This window comes from Ruditapes philippinarum, unplaced genomic scaffold (assembly GCF_026571515.1).
Source record: "Ruditapes philippinarum isolate M1 unplaced genomic scaffold, ASM2657151v2 ctg3462_1_1_1_1, whole genome shotgun sequence".
Taxonomy (NCBI): Eukaryota; Metazoa; Mollusca; class Bivalvia; order Venerida; family Veneridae; genus Ruditapes; species Ruditapes philippinarum.
The window spans coordinates 96,242-109,190 of NW_026856826.1; the positions used below are offsets into that span (position 1 = coordinate 96,242).

The 12,949-nt window shown below is 34.4% G+C and overlaps 1 protein-coding gene across 1 annotated transcript; it reads right to left on the bottom strand.

The window, feature by feature from the left end:
* Positions 1-1,177: 1,177 nt before the first annotated feature.
* LOC132747825 (centrosome-associated protein 350-like) lies at positions 1,178-9,647 on the bottom strand (the record flags this gene model as incomplete). Its single annotated transcript, XM_060737344.1, is given in 4 exon segments — positions 1,178-3,838; positions 4,684-4,792; positions 6,638-8,523; positions 9,522-9,647. Coding segments are annotated over 4 exon segments (2,786 nt in total), but the record flags the coding sequence as incomplete, so codon positions are not given.
* Positions 9,648-12,949: the final 3,302 nt, after the last annotated feature.

Below are 12,949 nucleotides of genomic sequence, written 5' to 3' on the forward strand. Positions count from 1 at the left end.
CTTCCCATTAAGATCTATCATCCTATAAGGTTTCAAGTCCATAGCTTTTATAGGTTAGGAGACATGGCCCCAAAAAGATAAAGTATGAAAATAAACAAAGGGCAATAACTCAAAAAATAACAAGTGCAGAGTACAAATTTTAAACACTGCACTTTATCTCAATGAGATCTATCATCCTACCTTAGCTTTTTTTGTTTAGGAGAAATGGCCTGGACAAAAAAAAGTATGAAAATTAACAAAGGGCAATAACTCAAAAATTAAAAAGTGCAGAGTAATTATTCTTATCCACTGCACTTCGAGTCATTGAAAGTAGCAGGCTGACGAATTTTGGAGTCAATCAGACTTATTCTCCGCACAAGTCCATGGGGCCGCCGCCGCCGATAATGCCGGCAACAAAAGTAATACCTATATGTCGCCTTTTTCAAGGCACCACAAAGTAGTCAAGACATGCACTTTCATTAAATGAATTTGATACATTTAGAGTATTTATACCATTCATTTTATTATTAGTATATTTAAAATTGAATTAATATGTCCTATAGACTCGAGTTATATCAGCTGACGACCATTAATCTTGTAAGTGGCAATATAAACTGTATTTGAGTTGCGCCATGACAAAACCAACATAATGGGTTTTCGACCGGCATGGATCCAGACCAGCCTGCGCATCCGTGCAGTCTGATCAGGATCCATGCTGTTTCGCTATCAGTTTCTCTACTTGTTATAGGGTTTGTAAGGGAACAGCATGGATCCTGATCAGACTGCGCAGATGCCGGTCTGGATCCATGCTGGTCGCAAACCCATTTTGTTGAATATGTCATGGCGCGGCTCATTTCTATATTGATATGCTACGAGACTGAATAAATACAAACGAAACCTTTGGAACAGTTATATAATTGTCTTAAATTTTTGATAATTTAAACATTGACAGGCAAGGTCAATTAAAGGCCTACGTCATATCAAAAAACTGAAAACTGTTGGTTTTGGAATGTGTGTTCTTTTGTACAGGTATGAATAAAATCTGTGAAAAGATTACACAAGTTATCACAAATAAAACTTTTAGGAAATGTATAAATAAAATGCTAATAACAACAAATGACAGACACATTGCAATAACAAAAGCTTACCTCTCAAAACCAAGTGCTTAAGTGAGCAAAAAATAAATCAAGTCTTGGCATCGTTGTTAGCATTTATTTTTCTTTATTTTCTTTATAATTTAAAAGAAAAAATCTTTCAGTTTGCTTGTTTGTTCATTTAGCACAAGTCTAACTGCTACATATAATAAATTATAATTTAGTTTCCTCCTTCATTATCTTACACTATTACAACTACAAATATATATGTATAAAACAATCATTCATAAGTACACTTACCCTAGTAAACACTATGTTCAAGTTTTAAGTTTTTATATCATAAACTAAATGTTTAACCATTGCATTAATTTATTCAAGAAAATGCATAGTATAAAAATAAAAACATTTAACTTTTACGTCAGATACTTCTTAAAAAATATAGTTCCAACTGATTTTACCTATGAAATACATTATGGAAAGAACATTCTAGTATCAAAGGTACATATGACATTACTTTTGTCACAGAGGCACTGAAACAATTTCCAGGTCTTCATTTTGTCTGTAATAGAGATGTGTAGATCATCATGTGATAGTAATGCTGACATTGACATGCATCAGTTATCAAAGAATAGTAAAATGTTGTTTTTTTCCTCAAAAATTGGAGGAATAACACTTTTTTTTTTTTAAATATAAGACATTATGGCCTATTGTCAATTTCTTTATGCGTATAAAAATATAAGACGAAGAGGTCACTCTTGACATACAGAACTGATTGTGAAGTCTTACATTAATAGGAATTGATGATGTTGAAGGAAGAGATTATTGGTCTACAGAAGACCACATTACAGAGGTTACACCTTTAATTGTTTGTCCGAAAAATAAAACAAAACCATTGTCTAAGATCAAAATATGAAAGGTTTACTATTTAATTTAGGTATTTTTATAGGACTATATTGACAAAAGGTCACTTGTGAGGTTCTCTCAGTCACTAAACATTTACAAATCGTTCAATACTTCAACTACATATACAAAATAAATAAAAAAAAGAAATATATAAATATACATGCTGGCATAACTATAAAAAGAGCATTTCACTAACAAACCTAAGAGTATATGACTAAACAAACAAAACTGCTTCCAAAAAACAAGTAATACAGTAAAATCAGAAAAAAATTGAAATGCAAAAAAACCCTCTTATCATGTTTTTAGCATTAAATATTGAAATGTGCATGTGTGAACTGTAAGCTACATTTAACAATGTATCTCAGGTATTTCATTATTCTATCTTTTCTAATCATGGTAATTTATCTGTTTACTGTATATACTTGGCAATTTAAAGTAGACCCTCAGCTGCCCTTCTGTGCATTAGTGCACAAGTGAGCATGTCCAATCATCCATTAGTTTTAGACAAGACTGGACAGTTAATGGCTTAAACAAACAATCTAAATTTCACAGTATATCAATACAAAACAAATATCACAGATCTATGAAAAAAAATCCCTGCAACTAGTTAATAAAATACAATCTTTACTCAATGTTCAAACTGAGCACTTTCATTTTAAATAAAATCAACGACTTTCAAAAGTTACCAACAAGAGTATGAAAATGCAAGGGTATCACAATTTCTTAAAGTTTATATAACTTCCATTCTTTACAGACTGGACTTCAGGCTTTGACCTTCATGTTACAGGTACTGTTAGACCTTCATGAAGTCTTTTTTCATTATTCAAACAATAAATATATCTAAATTGTCAAAATAAACTAACACTGATACATGAGCAATATCATCTAATTAAAGGATGAGTGTATTATTTTAATAGAGTAGAAAAAAATAAATAAAATCCCTTATATTTCAAATGCAAAAAGGTTATGAAACAAATTCTCTAGACCATAATGCCATTTTAGCTCTACTTCATGATTCTCTGTTCTCAATTCAAACCCCAGAATATAAAATTCATGTGCAAGCTCTAATATACTCAGATCACTCATTTAACTGTAACTGCAGATGAATAAGCATCTGCATCACTCAGATCAGAAAAAAAAGCATCTGCATGAAATCAGATCACAAAATCTTTTACATAATCCAGATCAAATAGCTGCCTATGTCTGCTGCTGCAAACTTTGCTTCTTGCGAAAGATTTTGTTCATTGTCTGAACAGTATCTGTCAATAAATCATTAAATATTGTTTCAGTTAGTTGCATTTTCACTGCTAATTCATCGTCATCATAATTAACCCACTCAGGCTCTTCTTCACGCAATTCTTGCACCAAAATTGTGTCAACAAGATCCTTCTTTTTACGAATACCCCATTTAGTCTTTTCCGACGACTTTTTGGCCCCATTTAAACCTAATATGTCAATGACTGCTTCCTGAACCACAGGTTTTAGCACATCTATAGTAGTAGGAGGGGAAGCACCTTTATAAAATTTGTTAGTTTTTCGTTTTGGTTTGTGCCAAGCAACAGGAGAATCATATTCTTCCTCTTTATAAATGTTTCTAATAATTTCTCCAGATAAATCAAATAATAGTTTCTTGAACACACGTCTACTGTTACTTATCAAATCTGAGCCAATCTCTTCATGTGTATAAAATGCTTCTGAAGGGTGGAGATCGGTTAATGGCTCGCCATACCGTCTTTGTTCCCAGAATTCATCTACAGCACTGGAAACTATAGAGTCTATTTCTTTCTCCTCATGGGGCACAGCGTAAAACACCTCCTCTGCAAACTTCTTCAGGTCTGATCTTGGAACATTTGATCGTAGATCTAAAAGATTAAAAGCAATTTAAAGCTTTAAGGCTAGTATAAACATGGTCAAATAAATGGAGGAAAAACTGTAACCTCACAGGTATACCAAAGATACTTAAAATTAATGTATGTCTTTAAAACTTCAATTTACAAATTAAATATCAAAGTTTAACCTGAATGCTAATAGACATAACAGGAGTAAAGAAAAGATTTGAAAAAAAAAAAAGATTTATAATAATTGACAGAAAGAGAATACAGAAATGCAAAAGTGCTCAATATACAATGTTATTCCACAAGTGATTTATTTCACACCAAGATTTTACATTAGGCCTTCAGGAAAAATGTCTTCATTGTAACCTATTTAACATATGACAATACCTTTCAATACCAGAATGAAGCAACCAAAAATATTAATACAGAAAAATGTAATACAAGCTACTGGTACATAGTAACCATCAGACTTTATACTGGCAATATTATGCCATATAGTCATTATGCCTTATGTAGGGTTGTGCAATATACTGGATATCACAATATTTTATCTGGCATAATTATATCACAATGTTTCTTTCACATATTCCAATATATTGGAGCTATGAAATTTCAATAATAAAAAAATCTATGAAATTTAGGCGTATTCTCAACTTTCAAATGGCATTTGCTTAAGGTTGTTTTAACTTCCTTATTTACAATGCCACTTTTAAAACAGTGAGAAATCTCATGTACCATTTATCGGGACATATTAAACTATAAACCCTTTAGCCAAGATTCCATAGGTCTAACCTTTGATTTCTTAAGCATGTTAGATGCATCAGAAAGGCAAAACTCGACAAATAATACGTGTATATGATTTATCAACTCACCGTTTTCAGCACCGGTGAAGTTCGTTGATGATTTATTTGATGGCACCCAAAACTCTTCTTCAAAATCTCCCTCAAACAAACCACTATCTGTCACAGGCTTATGACTCTCCTGAAATTATACAAGATCATAGTAAACATCTGAAAATATATTTAGATTGAGTTTTAAGTCATATCAGCATGTATTATTTAAGACAGGTGTATCGACATGTATTATTTAAGACAGGTGTATCAGCATGTATTATTTAAGACAGGTGTATCAGCATGTATTATTTAAGACAGGTGTCTCAGCATGTATTATTTAAGACAGGTGTCTCAGCATGTATTATTTAAGACAGGTGTATCAGCATGTATTATTTAAGACAGGTGTATCAGCATGTATTACTTAAGACAGGTGTCTCAGCATGTATTATTTAAGACAGGTGTATCAGCATGTATTATTTAAGACAGGTGTATCAGCATGTATTATTTAAGACAGGTGTATCAGCATGTATTATTTAAGACAGGTGTATCAGCATGTATTATTTAAGACAGGTGTATCAGCATGTATTACTTAAGACAGGTGTCTCAGCATGTATTATTTAAGACAGGTGTCTCAGCATGTATTATTTAAGACAGGTGTCTCAGCATGTATTATTTAAGACAGGTGTATCAGCATGTATTATTTAAGACAGGTGTATCAGCATGTATTATTTAAGACAGGTGTCTCAGCATGTATTATTTAAGACAGGTGTCTCAGCATGTATTATTTAAGACAGGTGTATCAGCATGTATTACTTAAGACAGGTGTATCAGCATGTATTATTTAAGACAGGTGTATCAAGCATGTATTATTTAAGACAGGTGTATCAGCATGTATTATTTAAGACAGGTGTATCAGCATGTATTACTTCAGCATGTATTACTTAAAAGACAGGTGTATCAGCATGTATTATTTAAGACAGGTGTATCAGCATGTATTATTTAAGACAGGTGTATCAGCATGTATTACTTCAGCATGTATTACTTAAAAGACAGGTGTATCAGCATGTATTATTTAAGACAGGTGTATCAGCATGTATTATTTAAGACAGGTGTATCAGCATGTATTACTTAAGACAGGTGTATCAGCATGTATTATTTAAGACAGGTGTATCAGCATGTATTATTTAAGACAGGTGTATCAGCATGTATTATTTAAGACAGGTGTCTCAGCATGTATTATTTAAGACAGGTGTATCAGCATGTATTATTTAAGACAGGTGTATCAGCATGTATTATTTAAGACAGGTGTATCAGCATGTATTATTTAAGACAGGTGTATCAGCATGTATTATTTAAGACAGGTGTATCAGCATGTATTATTTAAGACAGAAGCTGACACCCAAGTAGCACCATCAACCTTCTTCCTGTATAACTACCTCACATTAAAGACTGAAGCCGCTTTTGTAGCTCTAAGGGTCAAGTTCAAAATCAGCCATCTTAACGACTCATTATCCAAGTACCCTTATATTTTTCATATCAAAAAGTACAAACAAAAAATATTATTGGACCACAACAGCCCAGTTTTGGAAGTGAATTGGTCTTTTAAATAAATAAATAATAAATAAATAACTAAAACCACTTTTTGTTTATCATTGTTTCCAGATTAAAAGGACATTACTACTATCATCAGTTTTCACTTATTTAGTTCTTTACAGTATATTATATACAGCATTACTCTGTATTTTTGACATACAAACATGTTTACATCCTTGTCAGCGGTTCAACATTATTTGAAGATATATTGTAAATCTTTTTACAAGGACAACATTTAGGTTACTTGTCAAATTCTAAGCAGAGGATAAAACATTCTTTCACACAATAGTGGACACATTTGTAAAACCTTCAATCTTTCATAAGGTTAGCCTGGTGTTTAAAGTTTATAAACATTAACTACACACAACAAATGAATAAAAATTTCACATGACATGAGTACCTTATCAGATTGTAGGCCAGGCACAGGTGAGCCTGGTCTGAGTGGAGCATCCAGGTGCATATCATCATCTGCTTTGTCTAGTACGCCCTGAATTTCATCGGTAGGTGAAGGGGGACTCTCATTCTGATCCTCGTCAACTTCTAAGATACCACTGTCTCGAGATTGGTTCACATCTTGTGACTGGCGGTTATTTTTTCTAATGGTTAGCATGTGCTCAATGGCATCATTCATCATATTGTTGACAGCAACGTCTGTGCGGTCATCAATTGATGGCTCATTTCTCTCTGCAGGAAATTCATCTGGACCTTGTTCAGAGTTGGAATGCTGAAGGAAATCTTCCAGGTCATCAATGTCTCCATTGGTCTGTACTTCTTCAATATGATGAGGCTTTGCCGGTTTAGGTGCCACTGGAGGACCTTTCTTCTTTGTTGTTTGTTTTTTATCTGCAATTTTACTTATTGTGTTAACATTTTCTCTAACAACTGACTCAAACAGGTCATTTGTAATTTTATCTGCTAAAATTTCCTTCCTGGATTTTGTCTCAGGTTTAAGTTCCTTGTCTGCCTCTCTTGGTGATTCCTGAGGAGATTCATCAAACATCTGAACATTTTCATCAGCCTCAGCAATAAATCTAAGTAAGTCACCATCTTCAGTATTAACACTCTGTACACTTTCTATACTGGTTCTTACATCTACATTATCCAGTAAAGGCCCTTTCTCTTCTTCATCCCCTGGAGTTGCTTGCACATCATGAGCTGGAACAATAACACCATGTTTTTCTCTGCATGTGAAATACCTCACACCATCTTCAATTCCATTATGCCTTCCCTCTGGATGGTCCAATTCCACACCTGCCCAAACACCAGGTGCAAATTGTACATTTCCCTTAAAAAGCAATGTTCCTGACACTTTCTTTCCACTAGGCCCAGTTACATAAACTCCATCTCCTATTTCAAAATCAGCAAGAGGGGTAAAAAAGTCACTTTTTTCACTTAAACTCTCATGTTTCGATATTTCTCTTGGAGTAGCTGTAGGGGATGCTACAGGAGTATCCTCATTATCTGTTCCAAGCAAATCATCAATATCAAATACATTTGAAATCAGGCCAGAGCCTGGCTTCTTCTTTGAAGATGGTTCACTAACTTCATCATTAAATTTTGGCACTTTGTCTTCCGTCTGAATTACAGGAGACTTCTCTGATTCGGAAGACTCGTGTTCAGTCTGATATGAAATCACTGAAGATCGCTCACTCCTACCACTAGAGGGTCTCGATGACTCGACAACTGATGACCTCTGAGAAATATCCCCTTCACTATCATTATCCTTCTCCTTACCAAATACATCAGTATCTTTCCCTTGAGTCTTTAAATCTAGTTGTTTAATAAATGACTCTGAAGGCAGATTCTCAGAAATTTGTTCAGATATTTGTTCTGATATTTGTTCAGTAATAGATCTAGCAGACTGAGGTACTGTTTTTGTTTCTATATCTTCAGACATCTGGCTAACTGATCTGGCACTTAGTGGCAGTTTCTCATGATGGGTCATAGTGTTTGGCTCAGTAGCAAAGTCATCAGTGTATGACACTGACACATCATAAATATCTTCTTTAGTACTGAGATTGATTTTAATTTCCTTAGACTTGTCATCTGAAGCTTCTGAGGCAGCAGAGATAATGTCCTCTTCGATCTCGTCAGTTTTATCGTCAACAGCTGACGAGATCTCTCCACTAAATTTATCTTTAATGCTCTGAATACGCTCCTGGTATGAAAGATCAGATCTCTCTGAACGTGATGTGGGTGTTTCGCTACCCTCGGAAATCTTGTCTAAATGGGATTTGGCTGTCTTGCTTGGGGTCACAGGGGTTTTTGGTGACATTTGCTTCTGGTCTGCAATAGATATACAGTCATATTAAGACATAGGACAACAATAGAAGCACAAATATTTCATTAATTATTAAATAGTGATAAAATGCTGTCTTCAGAGTAAAATGTTAACATGAAATTAAAGAGCACCTTAAATATCTAAGTGTTTTTTTTTTTAAACCAGCGAAAGCTGTCGTGACCTGAAACAAATCAAACAAACAAAAAATTTTACTAGAAATAGTCCATCAGATAATTAGAACATATGATTCATTTCAACAAAGTAAAACAATGGAGAAATATGCAGTAACACAGTATATAATAGAAATTACTGAACTCTGTCTTGTTAGCCTAGACATTTCTCCTATTTTGGGATTAAAAGCATGTTATACTTCCAGTCATTGTACCAAACTTTGGTGCATATGTACTTAAACTTAACAGGAAGTAGACTTGTTTCGATACTGTACCGACAGCAATGTTTTACTCTTGAACTGTAAAAAGTCATCTTTTTTGTTCAACCCTTAACCTGGTGGAAGGTAAAGTTTTTGTTTGTTTAATTGGGTTTTACGTCACAGTGACACATTATAGGTCTTATGGCGACACTCCAGCTTCCAGTGGAGGAAGACCTCAGATGCCATTCCATAAACTATTTCAGGCATGAACGGGAACCCGAGTAGAACCACCAACGTTCTATGAGCTAGCTGGATAGCTTCCACACATGAAAGAATCCAAAGTCACTGTCGGGATCCGAAAACACAGCGGTGAGGGGCAAGTGGTTTGAAGTCAACGACCTTAACCATTCCACCATGGATGCCCCTGGAAGCTAGAGTGATGAGACTTTGCCACCAGTATAGAGCCAGGCATGCGTGCAAACCCATGCAGTCTGAAAAGGTATTATACTGCTGGTAGCTCAATTTTTGTGTTTTGTTATTGAAATCCCTTAAACTTCAAATGGACTGCTGATCAAGTCAAAGCCAGTTATTTCATTATTCAGCGTAAAAAAAATGGGGATAATTTGCATTTACCTTTATTTTCAGGAATGTTTGGTGACACTTGAGCAGAGTCTGGTCCACTACTGTCAGTATCTAAACGTTTTGTGGGTGTTTTGATCGTCTTTGACGGGCTCACTTTGGGCTGTTTAATCTGTGGGCAGACAGTAGATTTTGCAGGCTCATGATTCATCTCCTTTTTGAGGTCAACTTTTAGCTGAGCAATCTGGTTGTCATATGCCTAAAATATAACATTAACAAAATATGCATTTTCAACTATCAAGTTTTACAAATTCTTTGAGACTGAAATTAAATTTGCAGAAACAATTATTAATACTAAAATCTGACGATTGTAAAATCCTAGTTTTTTCCAAATGATTTGTTTGTTTTTCTGGTTTTAACACTGATTTCTACACACTTTTTTAGGTTATATTTTGGCATTCAATCCACATAACCAGCTTTCTTGTATAACTAACCAGAAAACAATTTTCTAAAAGTGATTACTATTTAATTTAACCCATGAAATATGATGCTATATCAGTCAAATATATTTCATATTTTTTAAAAATAACTAGAACTATCACTAAATGTGATTAATACCCCCACAAGACTGCTTCGGAAATGAGGATGTTACTAGTAACAGAATACCTTGTAAAAGAATTGAAATATAGAGTTATGGTTGTGGGCAATTAAAGATAATTGTGGTTCTTATATGTTGCATTTCCTTTCAATGTGGTTGGCCAATGATGAAGTTTAATTGAATTACTCTGTAATAAGTCCAGAAAGACAAAGAAAAGGAACAAAGGGCAAAAACTCTATAAATACTGAAGATGGAGTTATAGTTCTTGTGCACTGCACTTCCTCTTATTGTGCTTGACCATTGTATGAAGTTGTTTTGAATTCCAACCAGTATGTTTTAAGTTATGCTCCTGACAAGGAAAAGCATCAAAGGGCAGTAACTCTGTATTTTGTCAAAATGGAGTTATGGCTCTTGTGCACTGCACTTCCTTTTAATGTCCTTGACAACTGTATGAAGTTGTATTGAATTCCAAACAGTAGTTTTCAAGTTATGCTCTGGACAAGGAAAAGAAACAAAGGGCAATAACTCTGTAATTAGTCAAGATGGAGTTATGGTTCTTGAGCACTGCACTTTCTCTCAATGTGCTTGACCATGGTATGAAGTTATATTGAATTCCAACCATAAGTCTTCAAGTTATGGTCCGGACAAAAAAGGCAATGGAAAAGCAACAAAGGGCAATAACTCTGTAATTACTTTAGATAGAGTTATGGTTCTTGTGCACTGCACTTCCCCTTATTGTGTTTGACAATTGTATGAAGTTGTTTTGAATTCCAACCAGTAGTTTTCAAGTTATGCCCCGGACAAGGAAAAGTAACAAAGGGCAATAACTCTGTAATTAGTCAAGAAAGAGTTATGGTTCTTATGCACTGCACTTCCTCTCAGTGTGCTTGACCATTGTATGCAGTTATATTGAATTCCAACCATAAGTCTTCAAGTTATGGTCCGGACAAAAAAATCAATGGAAAAGTAACAAAGGGCAATAACTCTGTAATTACTTTAGATAGATTTATGGTTCCTGTGCACTGCACTTCCCCTTATTGTGTTTGACAATTGTATGAAGTTGTTTTGAATTCTAACCAGTAGTTTTCAAGTTATGGTCCGGACAAGGAAAAAAGCAATGGAAAAGCAACAAAGGGCAATAACTCTGTAATTACTTAAGATAGAGTTATGGTTCTTGTGCACTGCACTTCCCCTTATTGTGTTTGACAATTGTATGAAGTTGTTTTGAATTCCAACCAGTAGTTTTCAAGTTATGCCCCGGACAAGGAAAAGTAACAAAGGGCAATAACTCTGTAATTAGTCAAGATAAAGTTATGGTTCTTGTGCACTGCACTTCCTCTCAATGTGCTTGACCATTGTATGTAGTTATATTGAATTCCAACCATTAGTCTTCAAGTTATGCTCCGGACAAGGAAAATGCAACGGACGTCTGGACCGACCGCCCGACCAACCGACCGACCGACCACCGGGTGACTCCTATATACCCCCCCAAACTTCGTTTTTGGGGGTATAAATATGAAATATAAATATGAAAGTGGGTGGAGTCAAAACTCAGATTTATCTTAAGAGACTTCTTTCGCCATTTTATTTGAAAAATCTGATAAATATAAAACAACTTTTTGTTGAATTTTGAAAACTATCTAGAATGATAGAAAATTATTTAACTAAGAAAATAAATCCGAACACCAATATCTTGAATTCAGTCATTAATGCTGTACAGACGTTTAAAGAGTTGTGTACATGAACAATGTAGCGCTAAATATCGCGTGCAAAACAAGACAATAATTATATTACTGCTCGCTGTACAATTGAAATTGCGTTGCAAGCAGGGGTGTTCGTAACCATTTTTCTTTGGTAATGAAATTAAATAAAAAGGTTATTTTTACGTTTTTTGTGAAATATGGTATATATTTTCACTCAACACTCCCGGCTCGTGAAAATATGTGTCATTTTATGTTTCGTGAAAATATATTCAATATTTCACTCAAAAGAAAAAATATCCTCGTAATATTTGCTGCCTGTGGATTGTAAAATATTGTTTATATTGGGATAAAGTGATTCCAGAATACTTTGAATGGAAGAAATTGTTAGCATGTTTTATTGAAAGTGAGTCAACATGTTAAGTTATATTGTCATCGGCAAACCTAATAAAACAAGAGGGCCATAATGGCCCTGAGGTCGCTCACCTGTATATAGGCCCCCCACCCCCGGCCAATTTTTACCCAAGGGCTTTTATTTGTTTATTTGAACAGACTTGGTAGACACCCATAAGAAGATGTTTCATGCTAAACATCTAAGTTCTAGCTCATTGGCATTTTTAAAAGAAGATTTTTAAAAGTTTTTACTATACACATATAGTTAAAAACAATGTCACCCCTGGGGCAGGACCAGTTTTGACCCCCAGGCGTTTATTTTAACAAACTTTGTAGATATTTACTTAAAGATGTTTCATGCTTAATATCTAAACTCTAGCTATTTGGGTTTTTCCAAAGAAGATTTTTAAGTTTTTGCTATACACATATAAGGAAAATCAATGACCCCCCCAGGCGGGGCCAGTTTTGACCCCAGGGCTTTTATTTGAACATACTTGGTAGACACCCATTAGAACATGTTTCATGCTAAATATCTTAGCTCTAGCTCTTTGAGTTCTTTAAAAGAAGATTTTTAAGTTTTTACTATATGCATATAGGGAAAATCAATGACCCCCTGGGGCGGGGCCAATTTTGACCCCAGAGCTTTTATTTGAACAAACTTGGTAGACACTCATTAGAAGATGTTTCATGCTAAATATCTTAGCTCTAGCTCTTTGGGTTCTTTAAAAGAAGATTTTTTAAGTTTTTACTACATGCATATAGGGAAAATCTATGACCCCCTGGGGCAGGGT